Raw genomic sequence first — 27049 nt, forward strand, 5'->3', positions numbered from 1 at the left:
GTGGATGAAAAAAAAAAAAAAAAAAAAAAGCCCAGTGAAAAAGAAGGCAGGCGTTTTGCTCTTATCCTTCCCTGACCTATTGCACGTTTTTATTATGTCTTATATTTTGCTCATTTTCCCCTAAAAGCTTATTTAATTTCAGCATCTCAGTGGTCATTTACATTGCAGAGATGTACCCTACACCTCAACAATGTACCTGCAGATGATGTTATTGACCTGCTCGCAGTAGGAAATGCATTCCGAATTATTTTCCTAGTAGTAATGTGAAGAGGTGAATGGTGATACATAAAATTACTGTATTTCCCTACATATAAGATGCTCCTATGTATAAAACACATCTTAATTTTGAGGCCTGAAATTTGAAAAAAAATGTATTGCATAAAGTTATTAAACTCAAGTTTTATTCATCATAAAATTCATACAACTCCTCATCACTGTCAAAATTCCCATCCATTAGCTTGTCCTCCTCTGTGTCTGATGATGAATCACTGTCTTCAATAATGAGCAAAAAACAAGCACGAAAAAGCAGGAAATACAAGTATAAAATCTACAACCACTGTATAAGACGCAGCCAGTTTTTAGACCCCCAAATTTTCTGGGGGTTGCGTCTTATACGTGAGGAAATATGGTACAACATCTTACATAGTTCTGGAAAATTCTTGTCTTGCCCATAAGTGACCATAAATATCTGTGAATTCTGAATGTGGCAAAATATCCACACTCTCACCCTGTCTATCGTGTGCCTATTATGTGTATTTAAGTGCCACTGGCTGCAATCCTACTCAGTTCTGAATACTTAAACTGATGCTGTATGAAGGCGATTTATTCATGAATTAAATCCCCAATCTTAGATTCATTAACATTATGCTCCGATTGACTGAGCTTACTGACCTAGGTCAGCTTTCTCTGGGACGCGCAAACATCAATCCTGAGACCAGTAAACTAGTGGGAGCAAACACTCATCCGTGGATCTGCGATCTTGGTGTCCCGCTTATAAAGTTGATAATGCCCAGTCCTCTTTGGCTCTGCTCCCTGGAAACTAATGCAGGGTGTTTGCCTTTTCTTCTCATTCCATTTGAAAACTGCCAAGAATAGAACTTCAAGAAAGTTCTGTGCTCATTTCTGAGATTTAAAATGATTTCTCATGCTTATTCTGATGTGATTTACTAAAACATCGTTCACCTTGGTTGCGGAGTAGATGGTCAGCAGTGGGACCGGGAACATGCCGCTGGCAGAGGATATGTTCAGAATCGCCCCTTTGGATCTAAAAGGGAAAACGTACCATAATCAGAATGAAATCATCTACACAACTGTTTGTAAATTACAGATGCATATATAGGTTTGAAACAGAATGACCCAGATGTTTTTCTAACAGACATCTCTCCTTGCCTTTCATCAGCATGTGATGTGCTTGGTCAGTGAATGAGGCATAACTCAATCAACTAAAAATAGCTCTTGTTTGCAATTAGCTCATTCCTCAGTCTTGGTAAGCTGGGGCATGACTGGATCAGCCCTACAGTGTCCTCAAATTGCTCTGCACCCTCTGAGGTGTTCTCTGCTCACGGTACCAAGTATTGTCACTTTTAGAAACACTTACACTCCTCGCATGCTTTTTTATCTTGGCACATGACCACATACTACCTTGCTGTAGTGTTTAATCATGTCACGTGCATACACATTTTTGTCCCTCAACAAAATCCTAAGCTTCTGACATCACAGCCCTTGTCTTCACTTTTCTTCAAAACACTCAGCACAGTCCTGAGCATGTAATCGGTAGTTAACAAAACCTGGAAATGAGTCCTGCCCTCCTCCCTTCCCTAGGTTGTAGATATTCAGGTGCTAAATGAAGAGTTGGCTCTAACCTACAGTGCTATAGCTCACCAAACCATATTTCTTTAGCCAAAAGGCAAAGCTCAAAAGTTTGTACTGTTAACTTTTAGAGACTATTGAAAGTTAAAAGTCAGAAAGTTATCAGGAGTCACTCATTCCACAAATAAGTGAAAGTTAGTTTGAGGAAACAATGCTATAGATACACAAGTTGTTAGCAAGGATATATGGGTTAGGTAAAGTGTGGAGTTCGAGTTTCAGGAACTTTAGAATTAACCACCAACTCTTCCCCCTCAAGCCCACTCTTCCCATAGGGCATGGTCCCTCCTTCAGCTACGGCGGCCGAGCTCCCCGTGTCCTGTGCCCTGGCTCAGGCTCCTGTCCTGGGCGTGGTCCCTCCTTCAGCTACGGCGGCCGAGCTCCCCGCGTCCTGTGCCCTGGCTCAGGCTCCTGTCCTGGGCGTGGTCCCTCCTTCAGCTACGGCGGCCGAGCTCCCCGTGTCCTGTGCCCTGGCTCAGGCTCCTGTCCTGGGCGTGGTCCCTCCTTCAGCTACGGCGGCCGAGCTCCCCGTGTCCTGTGCCCTGGCTCAGGCTCCTGTCCTCCTGTCCTGCAACCCAGCTTCTCACTCTTCTCCGTCTGAACTGACTTCCCCCAAAGCCCAATTTTTCAACATTAAAAAAGGGACTATATAAGGTCTCAAACTCGGGCCCGCGGGCCGCATGCGGCCCGCCCACCAATTTTGTGCGGCCTGCAGACTAATCAAACTTCGTGGATTAGTCTGCGGGCCGCACAAAATTGGTGGGTGGGCCGCGAGTTTGAGACCCCTGATATAGACCCTTTTTATGCGAAATAATAAGAGAAACATGATTAAATGGCATCTAAGTTGTTTTAGTCATAAATCTAAAAAGAAATAATCCCCAAAGGTCACCCAGTCCATCTGCCAGCCCCCTGGCGAGATGCCGCTTCGCCTGTCAATCCTCAGCTTAATGTGTCACTAAAAACAAGTTGTTGTTTTTCTTTTTTTAAAACTGAAGTCCTAATTTGTAATACATGCTTTCTTAAACAGTGAGCTACATTAACATTTTGGTCAGGGAAATCAAATCTCAAATTTAAAAATGTTATATTAGGGTTTTGAAGAAAGTTAGAATTTATTGTATTAATTATATCATCTTTGTATTTTTCAAAAAATCATTATTATTTTGTATCAGTTTCAGGTGCACAGCACAGTGGTTAGACAGCCACATACGTTACAGTATTCCTCCTGATATTTCCAGTGCCTACCTGGCAAAATGCGTGGTTGTTAACAATATTATTGACTGTATTTTCACCTTGGTATTTTTAGCTTGTGTCTCACAGAGACAGAAAAGCCTTTTCTTTTTAAATTTTTCAGGTAAGAGGGTAAGAATCTCTATCAGGTGTTAGAGAAGCCCATTACTCAAAGGTAAAAACCCATGCATTAGCAATGAATACCTAGTAATTTCATTTTATCTATATTTGTGAGAAATTCTTTGATCAAAATGGTCTACAAAGCACTTCTATTCTGGAGACATTTAATATAGTAGGAAGTTATGATGTTCATAATATCTTGATCTTTTTAGGGTGTCAAAAATGTTCCAAAATTAGATTGTGGTGACGGCTGCATGGCTTTGAGAATATACTAGAAAAAATTTTATGGTATATGAAATGATCAAAATAAATCTGTAAAAAGAAATAGAACTATATTTATGATATATTGAAATGTGCCACCTTTGAGCTCTGAGCAGATCCCAATGAAGTGGAAGCTACAGGAGCAATTCGTTCTCACCAAAATAGACTCGTCAAACTCCACTCACCAAAGCAACGATTTTAATATAGGAAAATTCACTTAAAGGTAACAAAAACGTCTTCCCATTTTCAAATATAATAGATCAATAATAAAATGTCAAATTATGCAGCTATGCTTCTTTAATTGTTTACTCCTCGAGTCAACTGAGATGTTTGTTTCTCAAATATTCTACCCTTATTACAATTTCTAGGAGGTAGAGTGAGTTTAAGCAAAAATGTCAGAATTTAAGGGTACTTTATTCAAAACACAGTATTTGCATTCTAAAATACATGCAAGCAAGTCTAAGACCAATAAAGTATAAGGCAAGAATGCACGAAACTTAAGTAAATAAAAGGAAACCATTTATAACCATGCTAAAATGGCAGCAGAGAAAACACCCCTGCTACAAAAACACTGTGCTACCAAAAGCACACGTATTTGTGTCTAGCAGAAGCTTTCCTCCCACACCCACACACAAGACAGCACACAATTCTCGCTCTCTTCTCTCCAAGGATAATCATATTCACCTTAGTTTTGTCTGAATCATAAATAACAGCCTGGTGTAGCTGCCTTAATCCTTGTACTGTACAGAAGATCTATTCTTTATGTAGAGGTGGGGATGGGCATTTGGGAGTGTAAGGCACAAACGACTTGCCTTTAAAATCAACTACTTTGTTGAGCTCTAATCCTCTATCTGAGCAGAATTAGTGACGTCAAACCAGTTTCCATGGCACAGCCAGACTCATGACAACTCTGTTATATCAAGCAGAAGGACAAAATGGGCTGCACTTAATTGCACACAGAAACAAACATAAAACCAAACCCTGGTTAATCTCTCATTTTCCAGGGACTTGGGGAACAATTCTGAGATTGGAAGGTACATTAAGACTATTTGCTGAAGTTCCATAATGAAGACTTGCATTGCTTCAGCACATTTCCAGTTTGTTATGACAAATAACCCAAATAAACACGTCAAGTGATATTTTCTGTGATACAACATTCTTAATTCATCACACTTCTTACTTGCAAACAGCCACATGATGGTGTCTCAGCGGTGCAAATTACTGAGGATTTACTAGAACTAAATAAAATACTGCAAAAACAAAGCAGAGAACGCCAATGCTAACAAGAAGGCATCTTTTCACATAAACAAGTTCTCTTCAATTATTAGCCCTTCTCAAAAGTAAAATGTTCAACTCCCCCTAACCATATCAAACTCAGCATTGGGCATTTATAGCTTCCTATGGTTAGAATTCCCTCAGACCTGGGAAATGCCCAGTCACAACACTCTCCTCACTGTCACCTGGATTAAAAAAAATGCCAGAACTTTATTCTTCTATACATGCCCCTCTAATTCCATCAGACTGTGATGGTAAACTGGTCCATAGCTCTAGAAAAATGTTGTTGTTACAGAGGAAGTGATAGGTCTCCTTTAAAGTAAGTCATGATTCCTACCTTCCTCAGGAACTGGAACCCTGCCTGCCACCGTAGGTGAGCAGAGAGGTGGGGAGGCGAATGTGCTGCTGTAAATGGAGCACAGGGTCAGGCCTGATGCGGACAGCTCACCCTGTATGCAGGTGGATGGCCATCCAGCGAGACTATGTAAAAAGCGATCATAATTCTTCCTATTTCCACTTTTTATCAAGGATTGCAAAGGTGTGCTCTTGGAGGGTCATTACTTTTATTTTTCAGCTTAAATATAATACTGAAATTGGTACAGAGAGTTCTCTAACAGACTCTCAAGAAGACTGAGAAAATATCAAAAACAGTTTTATGGCAGAAAAGAATCCTGGAACACAGAGGTCAGGTAGATAATTAGAACTAGCAATCCGAGTACATTATACAAATATTGCTTTGTTGAAGAAAGTTTGCAAACATTTACTGCTTGAAAGAGTACTGCCTGCCCTAAAACACCATAACATGTCATAATTCCACCTTAAGCAATACAGTATGAAAGAGGCTATTTTTAGCTTTTCTATGGTTGTTATGGCAACCACCTTCTGGCTCCAGCTGTACACAATGTTTATAATTCCAGGGAAGTGGAAAGAACAAGTTCCCTCAATAATGTAATTATGCACTTTCTACCTCTATGGTAATAATACCTTAGTCTAATTGCAGATACTTGTTTAGTGATCGTCAGTGGGCCCTCGGCTACAGTTCTAGAGCGTTTGGAGGATCTCATACATCAGAGATAGAATCAGTGAAAGGGAAAAAACCCCCAAAGGATCTTTATATAAGATTCTGCTTTTACTAAACAGATATGAATCCTATAGAAACCAAGCATAGAAAATATGCCATTTGTGGACAGTATAAAGGGAAGGCTATACTATAATCATTTATAATGCATAAGGCATATCAGCTGATCTGTTAAATTGAAGTTTTTCTTTCCTCTTGGGCACACAGCTAATAATATTTCTGGCCTCTCGAGCAGTTAGTTGTAGCCTCTGACTGAGTTCTGGACAACGGAATGTGGGCAGAAGCGATACACATCACTTTCAGGCCTGGCCCATAAAGTCATCCTTACTCTCTCTTCTCATCTGCTAGCTGAATCCAGAGGACTCAGCAGAGAACTGCAAGGCCCAAGGGAGGAAGACCAGAGGCCCTAGGTGGAAGGAGCCTGAGACCTTGAATAACTGGGTAGGGCAGAGCCCTGATCACAAATTCGCACTGGCTGTGATGCAGGGAAAAATCAACTGTTACAGTGTTAGGCCACTGAGATTCTGGGGTGGCCTGTCAAAGTAGTAGCCTACCTTGACTACTACAACTAGAAACTCCTTCAATTCAAGTGAAGAGAGCTAACTTGAATTAAATATAATTCCAGGGAAAACCAAAAGAACTGTTTATTACTTCCACTTACATTTCTTAGCAGTTCTTAGCAAGTGTCACAACCACCCCCCATGATGGCAGTTTCAGTCCAGCCTATGATGGTTTTCCGCCAGATCACTTTCCAACCTCAGCTTAACATCAACTCGATTTCCTAAAGGCAAGGATCCAATCAATGCATCTTCTTGCACTGCATGATAAAATTCACTCATGAATGCCTGTTGAATGGATGGATCCTTTTCTTGCCATTCTTTGCTTTGATGCTCCAACCACAACTGTGATCATGACTGTGAGGCTTACAGAAATAGGCGACGCTCCTAGTACGTAGTGCATTTACTAATTATGTAGCTTCATAGCATTCATTCAATTTAAAGTACTGAAATTCGATTACTCTTTTAATCCAATACCTTATGATTTGCAAAAAGATGTCACAGCCATTATCTCTTTTGATTTAGTTTTCACCAACACACTTAAAAAAATCCTTTTACAATACTTCTGTGATTTATAAGTATTTCTTTTTTAATGGATGGATTTCCTATTCTGAATTAATACCACGTCACTTGCAGCTGTCAAAATAGGATTAAGATGGCCCAAATTTCATCCCTCCTGAGTTCTATTCTGTCCCTCCTAATTCTCTGCTTGGGTTCTAGTCTGGTTTGACCACTGTCACTTCCATATCCGACCATCAGGAAGACACACTCCCATGGTCAACCACTAACAAGCAGTTTGAAGACTTTAAAAAGAGAAATTTCACTAAAATCAAGCTATTAAAATATACAAAACTACATATACAATGGAATTACAAACAAAGAGCCTTGCTAAGAAGCAGTTTTTTAACCAGTCTCTGTAGATGTCAAACAAAATGGATTCCTAACCTTAGTTTCCTCATCTAGACAATGATGGGAGGCTATCAGAGTTAATGAGTTAACACATATTATACTCTTGGTACAGCACCTGGCACATAAGTACTCAATAAACATTAGCTGATATCCCTGCCTGAAGCTGGTCAGAGGTTTCTTCCCAGAAGTAGAGTCCTGGGTCTTCCCTTTTCAGAGCTGTGATTCCTTTGGCTGTCTTCCAAACGTAAAGCTATTTTTCAGAGGAAGGATGACTGTAAAGCCCTAAATTTAGCAAATGATCCAGCTAGCTCAAGATGCAAGCCCAGCTCTTTTCAACAGGTTTTCTTTGAAGGTCTAGCCATCATTCAGGCTTTTCCAAGGGCAGAACAGAGTTCAATCACAATTTCACACTTCATGCTATTTCAAATGCAAGAACCCAACAACCCATTTCTCAATGAAAATTAAGATATCTAGCATATCCTAGTGGAACCCAATATTAAGCGGAACAATAAGTCCATTGGACACAGTCTTTTCCTCCAATGGTGGCTTTGACATCTTATAATCACTTTATAGGCCAAATTCCTCATACATCCATGCTCCCAGTAAGAACTGGAAAGCCAGAAGATGGGGCCTTCCTTCATGAAACTCAACTGATTTGGACTCTGAGAGCATACAGCTTTAAGAAGGTATTCCCAGGAATATCCCAGGAACTCTATCCACCCCCTCAGAATAGCAGGCAATTGAGTTAGCGATGGTGACTCAGGCAGATTTTTTATCCAGATCTAAAGGAACCACCGCAACCCTGGAGGGGGAAATGAAAAGGGAATCGAGTGGAAAAAGCCTCCACCACCAGATGACTCACACTTCACCCTGTGACTCATCTGGCACATTACTCTGTCACTAAGACATGGAGGATAGGTTCATTAGTCACTTTAGTGAATTTTTCAAAGAAAGGATTCTCCCTATAAATAACCAGGAGCTCTGTCTCTCTAGTGTTGGGGTGCGAGCTCGTGACTCACCTTTCCACCATGCCGGGCAGCACCAGTCGTGTCATCTGCAGAAGAGAAAAACAAAACATTCATGATGGTTGAGGATACAACGGAGAAAAAGGGAAGACAACCCACCCACACAAACAAGAAGGGAATCACAAAACCACGCACCACCTCTACAGACAGCTGTTTCTTTTATATAGTCTATAAAATTTGACTGTGCCAAGAAAAGGAATCAGAGGAAATTACTGGAGAGAAGGCTGGGAGTATGTTCAGTGAACTTGGCTAAAATTATTCTTGCCTGATATATAATACTGGCACTGAGAGCTTCAGATAATTAAGGATTTACGGAGAAATCTAAGTATCCCAAAATGCATTTTAAAGGAAAGGACCTGGGTTATCACAAGAAATACATGCCTATAAGATGACTTAAGCTTTCTAATCTCAAAAGCCCAAATGATCTTTTCCTATCAAAAAAGCCTTTAGAAGAATGCCACAAAGTGTCATGCTGGCAAATATTAAGGCTATTTTCACGTTCGTTTTCCTTGTTGCTCTAGCGAGTTGTAAATGAAACTCATCTTTAGAGAAAGTTGAGGTTAACACATAATCTCAACTAACCAATAATGAAAAAAGCAACAATACTTGCACTATTAAAGGACTTCCTAATTGTTGGCTCCACACATATAAGAAGATGACAAACTATTCGTAAACTCTAAGATATGATTACAAAAAGTTAGGATATCCACTGGCTTAGTCAAGGCCACATCATAAAGTACTGAGGTTAAAACATGAATTCTTGACTTCTAGATATCATCAACTGTCTAAGAAACAAATGCTGCTTTGTCACAGGAAAGTATGCATTCATGCTAAGCATAGCAATTTTAAGCTTTTTGTCTTAAATAAATAATACGAGGTCTTAATTAAAAGAGCATTCTAATGAGAAGAGAATTTTTTTCCCTAGAAATACTGCCGACTACCAATGGGCTATACTTTTTTTTAATTGAGGTAACAGTTAATAACATTATATTAGTTCCAAGTGTGCAACACTATAATTTTGTATCTGTATACACCATACCATGCTCACCACCAAAAGTCTAGTTTCTGGCCCTGGCCGGTTGGCTCAGCGGTAGAGCGTTGGCCTGGTGTGCAGGGGACCTGGGTTCAATTCCCGGCCAGGGCACATAGGAGAAGCACCCATTTGCTTCTCCACCCCCACCCCCTCCTTCCTCTGTCTCTCTCTTCCCCTCCCGCAGCCAAGGCTCCACTGGAGCAAAGATGGCCCGGGCGCTGGGGATGGCTCCTTGGCCTCTGCCCCAGGCGCTGGAGTGGCTCTGGTCGCGGCAGAGAGACGCCCCGGAGGGGCAGAGCATCGCCCCCTGGTGGGCAGAGCGTTGCCCCTGGTGGGCGTGCCGAGTAGACCCCGGTCGGGCGCATGCGGGAGTCTGTCTGACTGTCTCTCCCCGTTTCCAGCTTCAGAAAAATACAAAAAAAAAAAAAAAGAAAAGAAAAAAAGTCTAGTTTCTATCCATCAGCATATATTTGACCCCCTTTCCCGACTCTGCCCTTCCCCTACCTCCTCTTCTCTTTTGGTAACCATCAATTGTTACCTGTATCTATGAGTTTGTTTTTATTTTGTTTGTTTACTTTTTGTTTTATACTCTACATAGATATAGCTTTTATCCTTTTCTGTCTGACTGATTTCACTTAGCATAATAATAACCTCAAGATTCATCCATGTTGTTGCAGATGGCAATATTTCACCTTTTAAAATGGCTATTATAAAAAAGATAAGATATAATAAGCGTTGGCGAGATTATGGAGAAAGGGAAAACCTCGTAACACTGCCGGTGGAAATGTGAATTGGTGCAACAACTATGGAAAACAGTATGAAGGCTTCTCAAAAAATTAAGAATAGAGTTACCATATGACCAAGCAAGTCCTCTTCTGGGTATTTACCCAAAGAATATGAAAACACTAATTCAAAAAGATACATGTACTCCTATGTTCACTGCAGCATGATTTACAATAGCCACGATATGGAAACAAGCTAAGTGTCCATGGACAGAAGAATGGATGAAGATGTGCTACAAACATATATGAGCAAATACTACTCAGCTAGAAATATTTTAAAGAAAGACAACGCATCCAGACCTCAGCGAGGTAAAATTTGCTATGCAGTACTCCGAATCCAGTTGTCAACCTTGGAACTGTTGCATATACTTTTCCAATAAAAACATGAATTTGAGCTAACATCACACCATAAAAGAGAGACGGACACACTACCAACTTCAAAACAGTCAAAGAAATATCTTCAAAGCCTAGGGGAATTATTTCAACAGAGGCATCTGGATTTGGCTAAATCTTCTGGGCCAGATAAAAAAGAAGAAAATAAGGTGGAGTTTGGTCTAAAGTAAATTCTGTATCTCCTTCCTTCCTACATGTAAATCTATGCTTTGCATATTAATCTCATCTTCATAGAATGATGGGGTAGAGATTGCCAATTGTCTTTCAACATTCATTCTTTCCATAATATATAATCCTTGAATTTTCAGTGGAATATATGGCCTCTTTCCCACCCTAATTGCCCCCCATAATACTGTATTTTCTACTTTCTCTGTCAGATCATGTTGTCTTATGACTATCCAATAGATGTGAACATAAGTAATACATATAAATTCTTGGTCGTGCCCTTCAGGGAGAAAAAAAAATGTATCTCCTCCTCTCCGCCTATTCTCCTCATCGTGGCTCGAGTACAGACAGAAAGAAGCGACGTGCTAAGGCAGGGCATTGAGATAAAACGAGGCAGGATCCCCAATGACTGGGAAGCTACTATGCCAAACCTTGATTACCTACCCAGCTTTTTAGCTGAGAGAGAAATAAATTGTTATTTTAAGCCATTCCTAGAACTCTGTTACAGCAGCCAAGCCAATATTCTAATACAATTTACCATTTGCATTACTAAAGACCAACCAATATTAATATTTTAAGACTTAACGTTTCCCAAAGCAAACTCAATCAGAAATTATGCTGACAGTCCAAATAGCCTCACTATTTCCTAGTTTTTAAAACACGACTCTGTTTCTTCTTTTTTTCTAGGTTTGCTTGACCCAATTCAGGATGTGCCCATTGGGCCCTAAATTACATTTTATGGGACCAAGTCAAAGAAAAAGCTGATTTCAGATTTTATCCTTTCAACAAACACAGTCACCTCTTTTCTTCTCAGGTTAAATAATAATTCTTACACATTGCCTAAGATGTGTCTTTTATGGGATTACTGGAATTGCTCAATATATAGCTACTGAATGTTTAAGGCAAGTGTGGTATGTAGTCAGACCACAGTGCTAATCCTGGCCCTTCCACTTACTAGCGGTGTGGCCTTCAACTAGTTCCTTATCCTCCTCTGCAGAGTCCTTATGCATTCCATGAAGGTTATCTATATTACAGGTTGTCATATTCTGAATCTCAAATAAGGCACTGTAGACAATGGACCTAGCATAGAGCACATCCCACAGCAAGTCCCTGAAAGGAAATATTTGTCCCTTACTGCCAGCAGGCACTATTCCTTTAGGATGCAGCACCAAAAAGCATCTAGGCCTCCTTAAGCATACTGTGCCCTACACAATTAAAGCCAAAATTAGTGACACATTTTGAGGTCATGTAGTTCAATTCTCAACACGGAAGTTTCTGGACAGTTCTGTCGATATTTAAAAATACCTCAGTTGGGATCTTCTTGGGGTATTAGAATTGTTCTAAAATTGGATTGTCGTGATGATTTGCAACTCTTTAAATTTACCAAAAACTATTCCACTGTACACTTAAAATATATGAATTTTTTGGAACATTAACTTATCTCTCAATAAAGCTGTTTTTGTAAAAAGTCTCCAATAATTATGTGGATAAAAATGAAAGAACTGCCCTGGCCTGTGGTGGTGCAGTGCCTAAAGTGTCGACCTGGAATGCTGAAGTCCCTGGTTCGAAACCCTGGGCTTGCCTGGTCAAGGCACATACAACAAGCAATCAATGAACGGCTCAAGTGAAGCAACTATGACCGTGATGGCGAACCTTTTTATAAAAACCGCCCGCTTTTGCAGTGCTGGTCAACCTGGTGCCTCCTGTCCACTAGTGGGAGTTCCAGTTTTCATGGTGGGCCAATCGCGGGTTTGGTTGCTCCGCTACTGCCCACCATGAAAGCTGGAACGCCCACTAGCGGGCAGGAAGGACCAGGTTGACCAGCACTGCAAAAGTGGGTGGTTTTTATAAAAAGGCTCGCCATCACGGAACTATGAGTTGATACTTTTCTCTCTTCCCACCCTTGCTCCTCTCTCTGTAAAATCTATAAATAAAATCTTTAAAAAAAAGTTACAGAATGAAAGAATCGCATTCACAAAATACATTTGCTGTTACTCTATCAAACACAGGAGATTAAAGAGCTCTAAAAACGGCTATGCATATCAGCTTATGGCCTGGAGCAATAGGAAGTAATACAGAGGTCATCTTCTGTCCAGCGGAGGTCATGCTATACTCAGACCTGAGCTCAGGGATGAGAACTCACCCACTGTCCAGCAGGAGAACAGATGTTTATATAAATAAATCATTAGATGCCAATGCTCTGAGGGCTACCATAGAGGTAAGGACAGAGGGCACCAATGCTTAGGAGAATTAGTTATGTCTGGGGGATCAGGTACAGCTTAACATATTAACAGTTAAGAGAATAAATTGGCATTCACTAGGCAGAAAAAAAAATAATTGAAAAAACAATGCAAACAGCTACAATAAACAACAATGTATGCTATAGAATTGATACACTATAAAAAAACTTTTTTTGTTGAATAGATGAAGCAAAAAAGAAGTAAAAGTATGGGCATCCTAAAATATGACATGCAATTTGCATATCTCAGTAAATCATGTACAGCTCCCGTGCTAGTACAAACAGATGTACATCAGGCATATTAACAATTGTGGAGTGTTTTACTGCAAGGATAAACTAGATGCAGTCTTAGCAGTATCTAAAAACATTTTTTATTAAGCATGTTTGATCAGGGGACCACAATGCTAGCTAATGTATTATAAAGAGGTCCCTAAGCATTTTATGAACTGAAGCTATTATTCAGATCCCCAAAGCCCTGAGATCACCAGAAGCAGAATGAAGAAGGACAATGTTGATGATAAAAATGTTCTCATCCAGGGGTAGGGGTGTGTGTGTGTGTGTGTAATAAGAGGTAGGTGTGTGTGTGTGTGTCTGTGTGTGTGTGTGTGTGTGTGATAAGGAAATGGGATGTTACGTGCAAAGCAGCTAAGTAGGGTCACAAGGGTGGCCACTGACAATTCAGCTCCCTATACAAAAGAAGAGAAAAAGGGATAGGCTTTGTAGGCAGCAATCAATCTGGAGAACTACCAGGTAAGTTGACATCATCTGATGATGGATTCTTTGATTTTGACCATGGGTCTCAGTACCATAAGAATATTTAGTAAGTGGTCATTCAGAGTTTCAAAGTTCAATTCAGATTTTTTTTCTTTTTTTTTTTTTTTTTTTTTTTTTTAAATTTTTTATTTATTCATTTTTTAGAGAGGAGAGGGAGAGACAGAGAGAGAAAGAGAGAGAGAGAAGAGACAGAGAGAGAGAAGGGGGGAGGAGCTGGAAGCATCAACTCCCATATGTGCCTTGACCAGGCAAGCCCAGGGTTTCGAACCGGCGACCTCAGCATTTCCAGGTTGACGCTTTATCCACTGCGCCACCACAGGTCAGGCCAGATTTTTTTTCAAGACATCAATTTATACATTTAAATATATAGCCCAACAAGAACCATTACCTAAACCTGGAATATTGAGGCAATACAAATGCACATATTGGGAGCTATATTTTTTCATTACACTGTGTACATGTCATATATTAAATGTCTCCTTTCTGAATGGCAAAAATTATCCAGAAGATGATCAGACAATCTAAAACCCCATAAGATATATCTCACAAAATTACATCAACAGCATACTACACATTAAATATGTTCTTGATGGTCTTTAGTGTCTGGACATGTTATAAATATTCCCCCCTCCCGGTTTTATTGAGATATAATTGACATATAACTTTGTGTTAGTTTAAGATGTTCAAGACAATGATTTGATATATGTAAACAGAAACAATTACTACAATAAGCTTAGTTAACATTAGAAAATATGGAACGCTTTACACATTTGTGTGTCATCCTCACAAGGCCATGTGACTCTTAATGTTCCGATTTTAGTATAAGCTGCAAAGCAAGCACCAAAATATTTTTAAAACATCCTCTAATTTTTGTGAGCAGTATATTTTCTTTACACATGTGAGTTAAAACTCAGGAAGTTTTAATACATCAACACAAAGAAAGGAGTAGTGTTTTCAATGCCTGGATATTAAAGGGTCTCAAACAAATGCCTGATGATCAAATCGTCTATCAAATCCTCTCATGAAAGTGTTCAATTCTTTCATGTTATTCAATTGGCTGCTCTTTTTAAATTCTGACTCTAAATTAGTTCTCTTTGCCAAAATGGAGTATCTTTTCTGATCTGTCAAATAAGAACAACATTGAAAGCCTGAGAAAAGTTAACCTGAAATCTGCATGCTTTTGTGAAATTGATTGATACCTTCATCTATAGTTAAATTACCTTTCCCTCTCATCAGATTATAAATCATAAGAAATTCAACTTCAAGCCTTCTTTGTTAGGGTGTGTGTATACAAATAGGTCTTAATATTCTATGTATAAACTGTGAGGCTTCACTATGTTTACATCGAATCAAATTATCCTTAACAGCAAGTTTCACATAGGACATTTCAACTAAGCTATTAGCTATCTCATTTTACTTCCTGTGCATTAAATAGTACCTTGATATTGGTTATTTATAGCAGATACCAAGCATTTCAGTGAAATCTCGCTATCTGAACTCCATTACACAGCTCACAAGTTGTTTCTGGAGCTAACTCAATGTGCTAATTTTAGGTCCAGCAACCAGGAAATTTTTGTTTCTCTTAAGATATTGCTAAAGTGAGATTTTTATAACTTGTAAGTTCAGTGGTTAACAACATTAAAAGAGAAGTAGTAAACATGATTTCTACACTTGTTTTCTTCTAGGTTGGAGCTGTTTCTAAAAATGTATAGCAAACAATTTTAATTTAATTCATTCCTGGGAAGTAAAGTTGCTGCAATGGCACATCTATAGCAATGAGAGTTCCAAATCCTTTCCCCTATCGATATACATATATTTTTAGTGGCAGATTCATTCATGCACACCGCAAAAAAAGTCTTGTAAGCCTATCATCAAAAAGAGAAAGGTCAATATTTGCTATATCACCCCTAGATAATGCATCACCTTGTATGCAAGTTGGCCATAGACTACAACTACACACACAGATAAAGGGAAGTCTTTATCAATGACAGCTCCATTTAGAATTCCTTTGGAGAACAATGCATATTCATTTCGCATAGGGCAATATTTACTGGTATATACATACCTATGTATATTCTGAATAGAAAATAAATAAGAGGCTCATTTAGTTCATACAACATCAAAATCAGTATTATTAGACCGTTTAGTTGAGAGAGCTCACTCAAAAATGTACTAAGCTAGAAAATCCTTGAAAATGTTATATTACAATGTAACAAGCATCTTGGTATTCCTCAACATTTCTCATATTCTTGGCAATTGCTTCTATTGTTTTGTAATTAGAAAGCTCCCACAATTAATGATAATTTCTAAAGGAAATTAACATTAATAATTCTTTTCTCTTTACTTCTCTGGCATCATAATCAAGAGTCTGTAGAAGGAACTTAATTTTATACTCCAAAGCCAATTAGGTTGCCCACGTTTTAGTTTAGTATGAAACTGATAACACACGCAAATTATACAAATTATGCAAATTATCTTACAAGCAAGTAATTTATTTTTACAAGCAAATTACTTTTGTATCATGTAACCTCTGGCATTTGATCATTTTGGGGAGATAACGGTACAAAGAAAACACTATTTCATAATGCTAAAAAAAAAAGAACAAAAAACCCAAATGAAAGGTGAAAATTCAAGATAATTTAGTAAAGTAAGAAAAGAAATAGGTGGGGAGAAGGGGCACAAAGAAAACCAGATAGAAGGTGACAGAAGACAATTTGACTTTGGGTGAGGGGTATGCAACATAATCAAATGTCAAAATAACCTGGAGATGTTTTCTCTGAACATATGTAACCTGATTTATCAAGGAAACCCCATTAAAATTAATAATAATTTTAAAAAAAGAAATATTGTCACCTGTACTGCTATATTATGTAAATAGGAAATAAAGTGTAACAACTCGCCCTAGATTCCAGGCAAAGCCCCAAGAACCCAGGCTATTTCTATAATAATTAGGACAACACAAATAGCAACTCTGTTCACCTCTGCCCTATACCCTCTTCCCCAGAGTCACGTGCTTGGGGTAAACAGGATCCGAATTCAAGCAACTTCAAAATGAATCCATACAAATTATAAGAAAATAGATTCAAATGCCTTAAACAAGTTTTCAATTGGACTTGTTAACAGTAATTTTAGAAATCATAGCATACTGGTGAAAAGAATTACATAAAATAGCAACATGTTACACAATGCCTGTTTTGAAGAAATTAGGTGGTGACTCCATTGGAAGTCACATTAGAATGATACAGTACACAGTTCCTTTGGCAAACTGTATAATTTGAGCTCTGTGTTGCCAAGAGTACTACTTAATTATAAATTCTTACAATTGTACCTGTATGACTGAGTATTTACTGTGCAGGGAATGAAAGCTTAATTAGATAAAGTTTATAGAATGCCCTGAGATCTCTGAGTACTACAGTATTTGATTTTCCTCTTTATTCATGTTTAAGTCTTTGTGAAGGTTAAGAGTCTTCCTTGCAATTTCTGCTCACCCCATATTACTTAACCTGAAATTCAACCTTACACCATAAAAAACAAACATTTTGTAATAAATTCTAATTTAATATGTTAAAATAATTTAACAAAAGAAAAAGAAAAGAACTTTCCAAAACAGAGGGCTGTATGTCAATTAATAACAATGACTCTAAAGTCATAGCTTATAAATTCTAAAAAAAGTTTAAAATAAAAAGAACACATATATCGTCATAGAATGTTTTTTGAAATTTAGCATTCTGTAAGATGCTAAGAGTTTCCATCACTTAAATTTTTCCCAAATAAGCTGACTTCTTAAAAAAAAGAAATTTTAGGAAATGAATCCCTAAAGTTGTCAGAGGTTTTTACATTTTCGCCTACATAAAAGAAATTTCTCCTATATTGTACTACCTATACTCTGAGCTAGAAGGAACCTTAGATCCAATCTACAACTATTCCATTTTTTAAAGACAAAAACTATCTAAGAGTGGCTGTCACTCAACTGGGCAAACCCCTCCCTTTGTAGTTACATTAGGAACAGCCCATTACTACGAGACCCAATTAGTTAGAAATTTTTAGGAGCATAATGATTGCTGCTTTCAATTGGATTAAAAGACTCTAGCTATTAACTTGGAATGTCTTCATCTAGAAAAGCCCAGTGTGGGGTTCAGCAGTGAAGGTCATACTCTCCTTTCTGTAATTTATTAATTTCCTAATGTTGTTAACTTGAATTCTTGGGGCAGGGTTGGGGGAGGGGGTAAAATTCTTAGCATAATCTCTAAATTAAATACAATTAGACTGATGAACAAAGATTCTTCCCATAGGTTTCCAAATTAATAGAGGGCTCCCCCTGCTGGTACCGTGTCACATGCCCGAGGCAAATCCCATGTAAGAGAAAGGAAACAAATGCTTCACCTGTGCTTTTCATCCATCTGTCAATCCATGCAAACATTTATCATCCATGGACAGAGCACTGTATCAACTTACTTCTGGATGAGTAACATCCAATGAGTACACACTTATACCGGAAGAAAAAAGTTAGCTTTCCAAAAGCATGCAAAGGGCCTCCTACTCCAGGTGCTTTTATTTCAGAAAATCATAGGAATGGAAGAGATTTATTTAGTTAAAGCCTTCCTAATCCCTCAGCATCACCAAGCAGTTCTGCAATTTGAGTAGACTGAATATTTGGAGTTATTCAGAAAGGGAAATGTATACTCAAGTGCCTAAAAGTGCCAGGTAGGTAACATACACTAGTATAGCAATTCAGACAATAGGGACTAGTGGGGACTGTGGCAATCTGGAGATTGCAGGCCTAACTATTTAGCTGCTACTCAGCTCTAATCACGTTGCCAATCAGCAGTTCAACTGTGTGTTATCCGATTTTCAGACTTTCCCCAGGAGAAGCTAGAAGTTTAGGTGTGAAACATTCAAGCTTTAAAAAAATTTTATTTTTAAAAATTTATTGATGTTAGAGAGAGAAAGCAGAAGAAAGGGAGAGGAAGGAGGGAAAACATTAATTTGTTGTTCCACTTATTTATGCATTCATTGGTTGATTTTTGTATGTTCCCTGACTGGCGATCGAACCCACAACCTTGGCGTAGCAGGATGATGCTCTAACCAACTCAGCAATCTGGCCAGGGCAGGAAAAATGGCCCAGTTTTGAAAACGCTGCTTGAGCCAACCAAAGTATGTTGATAGGGCACATTCAGCCCACAGACTATTGGTCCGCAACCTCTGACCAGAGTCAGAAAAGGAACTCACCTTCTGCCCGCTCTCCTCTGGCAGACTCAATGATTAGGAAGTCCTCACATTTACTTCAGTGTAAATACCAACAACTGATCTAAGTTTAGCCTTCTAGGGCCACATACAGTAAGTGTGATCCTTATTCCCAAATGACTAGAGTTTTCAGATTTTTAATTCTTTCTCCGTTTTTGTACTCAAAAGCATTCGCTGTATACCCGCCGTATGTGAGACCTGGGGTAGCAAATGGCAGGAAAGGAAAAGGACGTGGCACCAGCAGCCTCGCACGGCCTGCCATCTGTAGAGACAGACACTAAACGACAAATGAAAAGCTGAGAAGGGAAGATGCAGTGTGCGCTGAAACTGCCCAAAAGACCTAGTCTCATCTGGAGGCATCAGGAAGGTTCCTCATCTCCCTCACACCAAGTCAAGGACACAATCCTTAGTTGAGAACTGAAGGATGAATAGAATTAGCAAAGTGGGGGATGAGGGAGCCTTCCATGGAGAGAGACCAGCCTGAGGGAACACAAGGTTCAGAAGACTGAATGAAGGTGCCTTGACCTGAGCAGAGAGTTGGAGGCGGAGAGACCGGAAGTGAACCTAGGAGGTGAGCAGGGGCCAAATCAGATGTGTCCCTCCTGTTGGGTCTCATTACAGAGCCTGGAGTTGAGGAAAAGGAGAAGTCACTGACGGATTGAACAGGGGTGTGATACGAGCGGATGTAAAACACCATTTGGCTAGTCTGTGGACAGTAGGAGATAAATTGGATGAAAAAGACTGGTTAGGCTATTCTAGTAGGGCCAACTGAGAAATTCGGGGCTTGGAATTTGGAAACTATCACTGGGGGTGAAAAAAAGTGACTTGATTTGCAAAATAATTCGGAGGTGGAACTGACTGTCCTTGAGCAGATGTGTGTGTTGCCATGTTTCACATCTTCACTCTGAACATCTGCACTTCTTACAGCCATTCCTGCACTTCTTAAAACTGTCAAGATATAGTTTCAAGTGCCCAGTTTGCTGAATATCTGATGAAGAAAGAACTAAATTCAATTATGTTCCTCTGCTTAAGATTCTTCCTCTCCGTCCCCAAATAAAGCAAACCAAACTCAGCAGGTCCTTCACTCTAAGTGAAGGTTGTTAATAAACTGTATCTTGGGACACACCCTCACCCACTTCCTTCTTTGCACTAAGAAGGTAAGAAAGAAGGTGGGAACATTCCCTCCATTTGTCAGAATGGTAGCCTGGAAATTTCCTGAGGGATTCAGGTATAGGCAGCGCCACTCCCTATGAGCCCCCTTCTTCACTAAGCCCCGTAGTACTTCTGGGTCCAGTACCATTGGGAGGCATGGTTTTCCCACCCTCAGGGAGCTGCAGACAAGTTCAGGTAATATTGTTCGGGCAGTGCCATCTGAAAAGGAATGAAGAGTCTGTGGTGTCTTGAGATCCTCACACCGTTTTTGTTTGATTACTTTTGTTTTTTATTTATTTTTATTTTCTTTTAGAGAGAGAGAGGAAGAGAGAGAGATGAGAAGCATCAACTCATAGTTGCGTCACTTTTTAGTTGTTCATTGATTGCTTCTCATACATGCCTTGACTTGGAGGGGGGAGGGCTCCAGATGAGCCAGTGGCCTCTTGCTCAAGCCAGTGACCTTTGGGCTCAAGTCTATTAAATTAAAAACAAAACAAACAAACAATAACAACAAAAATCAGGCCAGGAGAAAGAAAGCAACTCCAAATCTGACAGAAGCTAAAATAGGTCATCTCAAATCAGAAAACAAGATAAGATCTTGTCTTTGAATTGGTGTGAATCTCAGTATACTACCTGTTGAAATTGGACTTGTTTTTACCTAGAGTGGTATCACTTCTTCCTTTTCCACAATTTTTCTAATAATCAAAAGCAGCACAATTTTATTTGCAAATTCTCACAGAATTCTGAGATGGAAAGCCCTCCAGGCATAAAACCAAAACTATTTTAGGAGAGTGTAGTTCAACAGCTGGAGGTTTAATGACCTCTAAACGCCACCATTTCTGCTCTGAAGGTCATTATCTTAGATTTTAGCCACAGAGCGTCTGAAATCACAAGGAAAAAACCCTAGCTAGTAGGGCTCTCTTCCAGGTTGGAGCCAATCTATCCGCCACATTGGCCATCTATATACATTTCCACAAATCACTGCTCTTCTCACCTGAGCAGTTACCTGCTCTGCAGGGAGCAAGAACAAGACTAAATTTAACCCTGAAAGATTTGAAAACAGAACTTGAAAAGCAAGCAACAAGGCCACTAAACACCCCTTAGGTTGCCTCAACTAACAGTATTGTGCCTGGTAAAGGGAAGACCCAGTTAAGTGAGTCTCTGAGAGGGGAGAAAGGAACAAACCTGAATTACCCAGTAAGATGAGTGAAATGATCAGAGGGGCTGGAGAGCTCAGTGGCCTGAGCTAAAATGGGAGAAAGAGCTAAAATGGGCTCCATTATTAACCCTCAGAGACCTACAGGCAAAGTGTTCAGTTACTATGTATTTCTTCCCCAGGATTCTTCTGTGGCAGTCACCACCACTTCGTCTGGTGACCACCTGTAATTCCTTTGGTCAGGATATTCCACTTTTATTATCCTTCTGTTGCAGTATGAAACTTAGGGGGTTTTTACAATCGTCTGACCTCCTGATATAGGACAGGAGCACATGGACTTGGAAGGAATGCAAAGCCAGGTCATTCATGCTCATGGCCTAGCACAGAACTGAAAAGGTGCTGGGGCCCCACCAGCAAACACTTCTGAACTCCCGGCATGCTTTGCAGAGAGTTAACCCTTATCGTGGTTTGGTAAGGATATAACACTTTGACCAGTGTCAATGGTGAGAAGAGGTTGTTCTCTTTCTTATATAAATCTTTTTGATGCATCTATTGTGGCTTTAGGCTGAAGACGTCCACGCCCTAGTTCCCCTGATGTCCAGCTCCCATAAAACCTTGTAAGATTCTAGAGCAAGACTAATTCTCATCTTTAGAGTTACCTGAGGGTTCCAAACAACCATTGCTACTAAAACTGTAGCCCTGGCCCTGGCGACATAACATAGTCAACAAAAGGACAATAGGCAAAATTCATCAAAATATACCACAGGGCAAATGCCAACAGCTGAGAGAGCACTAAACTGGGGAGTGCCACCTGCAAAACTTCATCAAAGTGAATGCCCTTTTCTCAGTCTAAACGAGACAAACCCACGTACCATGGCATACATGTGCCATGTCCCTCTGCCTCTGGACCTGCCCTTCTAAAGTGTAGATCAGACCACACCTTACTTCTACGTTAGAGCTTCCTATGCTCTCCATCCTTTTGAGCACAGCACTCGGGGTCCTGCACAATCCTGTCCTCACTTACCTTCCGGCCTTTGCTGCTACACACCACTCCCTCCCGCTGAGCGTCCGACCGTCTCACACCTGCACCCCTCAACCGTGCTAGAGATGGCGGCTCCCCTGATCCTGGCCCCAGCACAATGAAACTGTCCTCCGGAGGTTGTGAGCTCCATGACGACCAAATAAAGTTTTAAACTGTTTTTCCAATAAACATGTATTCACAAAAGTATAGGAGTATTCATATTTATGCTAAAGATAAAGAATGATTACTTGGCTTAATGAAGAAGTATTTTCAATAGCAAACTGCCTGAGGGCTCTGTGAGATTTGATTTGCCAAACAAAAAAAATAAGTTTACATAGAAAAATTGTAAGCATTATCCAGTTCTGCTTGTGACACTTCCCATCAATATGGTTCACAATATTTGATATGGCATGTTTAACACGTCAGCATTTGTCTCCACTGTCTCACTTCATGGGAACAAGCAGATACACCAATGTGAAAAGAGAAAGTGGAAGAGGAAGAATGATATTAGGACTGGTGGCTCATTCTTCCGTCTTCATTTTCTAACAAACTGAAAGGTTCTCTACAGTGCTGTTGGATTTGAGCTGCTCTATCCACATTTCCCCCCACACCACTCATCTTCAAGCAGGGACACGAGGTGATCACCACCAGCACGTGCTGGTCTGTGCTCGCATGCTGCCGGAGGATGCAGCGCGTGGCCATGGAGCCCAGCAAGCGGACCGGCTCTCACAGATCAAGGGCAGGACCTTGGCCTTTCATCATTAGTATTCTCTCTACTGCCAACCAAAACTGCATGCTCTGGGAGAGAGAGGCGGCCACGGTTTTATACTATACATGTACACATCACTTAAGTTCTGACGAGCAGGAGAAAATACTAACGTGTCTAGTGCAGAACTTTATCCAGTTTACTTGACAGAGGAATTAAAATGATCAGAAGACTAATTTGACTAATTTAGAGCTAGTACTAATTCTATAAAGTAAAATTTAAACACTTAAACATATTTTTCATCATCAACTCATTACAGTATATTATGAAACACACAAACATAATTTCAACATTCATTATTTTTAAGCATTTGGCTAGATGTATTAGAAAAGATTATCAAAGCAATGATATGCCCCAGCCATTTCAAAAGGAAATCCACAAAACATAAAAATTATAGGCTAGAAATAATAATTTTCATTAAAAAAAGTTGCTCGCTAAAAATAAAGTTATAGTTGCATATATTTAGTAGAAATCACTATCAGCTCTGAGTTCTACTAAATAATAGCAACATTTTTTAGAGCTCTTACTATGATCTGGGCACTATTATAAGAAGTTTACACACATTACCTTGTTTAATTTCCAGAACAACTCTGTGAGGTAAAAAGAATGATCATCTTCGATTTATAGACAGAAGCACAAAGGAAGTAATTGCTCAGGTTACATAACTAGTGAATGGGGAGTTATTTAATTAACTTCATACAGATTATTGAAGGACGATTATACTTATATAAATATGCCAAGGGAACTGCCTTTAGAGCAACAGAGCTACGTTCATATTAACCATGATTTAAAAGCACCAATTTTGTGCTTTTGTTCTCACTCTGTTAGCAGGGTACCTCGCTTAAACTGAACCTTATGTGAGAAAAATCCTGGGTCAGTAACAATGAAAAAAAAATAGCAATTATTTGTTTTATAAAATTATTTTTCATATTAAAATATGATTTGTTTGATGTGCCTTTAAACAGCAAGCTACCAGTGTTACATGGTACGTATACATTAAGGATGTAGCTCTCCTTATGACAGAGCTGGTTTACCTGAATCAGCCATATTGATCAAACCATATAAACACTGAATTAACTAAACACATTAAAAGCAACACATAGATTACATAAGGAGAAACAGCCATACATGAGAAGTTGGATAAGGCTTAAGATTTTAGGGTCCTTGGACTTGAATGAACCATGTAAGAGGGTTATAATTTTTCAGAACATGAAGACACAAGGAAAATTGTTCTTTAACCATTCACAAGACAGAAAAAGATCAAGATTAGAACATAAAGTAAAAATGAATAATGATGTGCCTATTTATATTTATCAGGTCAATTCTAATAGTTTTGAGTTAAGTATTTTTTGATTTCCTTAAACTAGTGTATACGAGTTATTGAAAATGGATTTAGATTTTCCATCAGTATATTCAAATTCAAATTATCTGACATGACCCATGGGAATTCTGACTCAGGCAATATTTTCTGATGATCTGGTATGCATAATCAAGGTATGGTTTATCTTAAAAGAGAAAAATGGTAGTCAGATGCTCATATTTGCTAGCTAGTGTTCCTTTTAGCATATATTAGTTCTGGTGTCTTTGGTCAGCATGTACAATCAACATGGCTATGACATATGCCTAAGAGCTAGAAACTAGAGTAGTTTTTAGGCGTGGCTAAAAAGCTCACTCTCCTTACTGTATTGCCCCATACTTCCCATAAGATACTTGACCACAATCTTTAACTCATCAGCTTACATGTATCACAGAAAAGACAAAATGGAAACAATCTACCAGTGATGACTTGCACCCTGATGAAAACTTAGTAAAATATCCATCTTCATCCTAAGTTAGTTTGTGCAGTCCCCAGGCCTACCATAGTGTTTGCACACAATGGAGGCATTTAGTAAATGTTCAGTTGTTAAAAGAGCAAAAGTATACAGATGCCTGCTTGGTCTTCAGCTCTCTCTATGTATTTCCTGAAGACCTAAGGAAATAGACCATTTTCATCTGGAATATACGCTTAAATCAAAAGAACAGTTGACTGAAATGAATAAACTGATTTTGAAAGAACCAAAACGGATGATACATTTATAAAGAAGCTGCTTACCTTACAAACAGAAAGGATATTAATATTTATCAGTTTCTTGATGAACTGCAAAAGAAAAATAATTATTTTATATATAGATTTGATCATGGAAACGTCCATATTTTATATATTTATGAATGATCTGGAGACGCACTGGAAGTCTGCCCAGGTAGAATAGAGACCTTGCGAAGTGACAGGGGTTGGGCGGAGACACACTGTATTTTACTCTCAGTGTTCCAGTGCTTTTCTAAAAAGAGCGGCAATCCATGCTAATATGCAAAACCCAATGTATATGTGCAAGTAAAGTCTGAAAGCAAAAAGACACACTTCATCTGAAATACATATGAATACTTTATCATTTCCCCTCTGCGAATACAGAAAGGAGAAATAATTGAAACTAAGATTTTCAATAATTTTTTAAAATTTCACATATTCTTTCAATGATAGGTTTTTCTAATCTTTTTTTTTTTTTTTAATGAGAGGAAGAGAGAGACAGGCAGGCAGGCAAAAAGGGAGAGAGATGAGAACCGTCAACTCTTAGTTGCATCACTTTAGTTGTTAACTGATTACTTTTCATACGTGCCTTGATGGAAAGGGGGTAGGGGGCTCCAGCCGAGCCAGTGACCCCTTGCTCAAGCCAGTGCCCTTTGGGCTCAAGCCAGCAGCCACGGGATCATGTCGATGATCTCAAGCTCAAGCCAGTGACCCTGCGCTCAAGTCTGTGACGTTAGATTTCAAACCTGGGTCTGCAGCACCCCAGGTCGATGTTTTATCCACTGCACCACCACCTGGTCAGGCATGTTTTTCTAGTCTTTATTTAAAAATTATGCATGTATCAAGGATATAGCTTTCATTTTGCATTCTGGTAGAGCTTGTTTACCTGAATCAACTAGTATATTGCTATATAATAACTTTACAATTCTTAAATTGGTGTTCAAAATCCTAATACTTAAAACAGAGCTGGTTTGATAAAATAAAAATACGAATAATAAAACTAGAGCTATTACTGAAGCTGGTACTGTACAAATGAGGTTGTAAATATTTTCTCTTTCAATCCTTCTAACATCCCCATGAGGTCTATTTCACAGGCAAGGAACGGACACCAGTATGGATGTGATCACCCTCAGAGTAACTCAGGTAGCAAGTAGAAGAAGAGCCAGGGCATGAACCTCAGGCAGCCAGACTCGGGAGCTCAGTCTGAACCATTAGGCCACACTGCCTCCCAAATACCTGTACGCATCCCCTTTATTACCATAAACAAAGAAAGACTTACACTGTCCAAGTCAGGAATCTCCAAAAAGTATTCAGGATACTCATATGACATCCCCACGTTGTTCACTGAAATAAGACAAAAAGATCATTAGCCTGCTAACATATATATTTTATAGCTTTTTAAAAAAATATCGGGATTAAAGATTTCAATACCAAAATGATACATACGATGACATAAAATACTATTTATGGCTGGAGTGACCTTTCCCATACCTTCCTATTCAAAATCTATCCATGTGTGTACAGTTCAAATGTCTCCTCTGTCATTAAGCCTTTTTGTACCTATCACCTCTCTCCTGACCACAAAACTTACATTCCCCTTCCGATTTCCATAGTCCCTTGGAGTCGGTCTCTTCTGCCTCTGTAATAGTTATTTGTAGATATTGCTTAACCCATCTCTAGATCTTAAGTTTTCATAGTACAGGAGAAGAGCAGAGAGTACTGCAGTGTAAGAGAATGGAAACTCGAGTTATAACTACTTATAACTATTTCAGAATTGTGTGACTTGAGACAAGTCACATACAACACCCATCTTTTTTTTCTAAAATAAAAGCTCAATTATCCAGCAAAACCAGAAAGAAAGGTCAGTTTCTGGAATCATGGAGAATATGTTTGGGTAGGAAGAGAGAGGCACTAAACAAAAAGAATTAAAATAAGGATGTC

At 39.1% G+C, this 27049-nt stretch overlaps 1 protein-coding gene across 1 annotated transcript in view; it reads right to left on the minus strand.

Moving 5' to 3' along the window:
* Positions 1-27049, minus strand: part of HSD17B12 (hydroxysteroid 17-beta dehydrogenase 12) — a 159971-nt gene that overhangs the window by 13338 nt on the left and 119584 nt on the right. The window contains exons 5-8 of the mRNA XM_066362963.1: positions 26388-26452; positions 25136-25180; positions 8313-8347; positions 1183-1264 (exon numbers count right to left, since the gene is read on the minus strand). Coding sequence (XP_066219060.1) covers positions 1183-1264; positions 8313-8347; positions 25136-25180; positions 26388-26452 — 227 coding nt within the window. The remainder of the gene's footprint in view (positions 1-1182; positions 1265-8312; positions 8348-25135; positions 25181-26387; positions 26453-27049) is intronic.

The sequence above is a fragment of the Saccopteryx leptura genome, chromosome 1 (genome assembly GCF_036850995.1).
Source record: "Saccopteryx leptura isolate mSacLep1 chromosome 1, mSacLep1_pri_phased_curated, whole genome shotgun sequence".
NCBI classification, from domain to species: domain Eukaryota; kingdom Metazoa; phylum Chordata; class Mammalia; order Chiroptera; family Emballonuridae; genus Saccopteryx; species Saccopteryx leptura.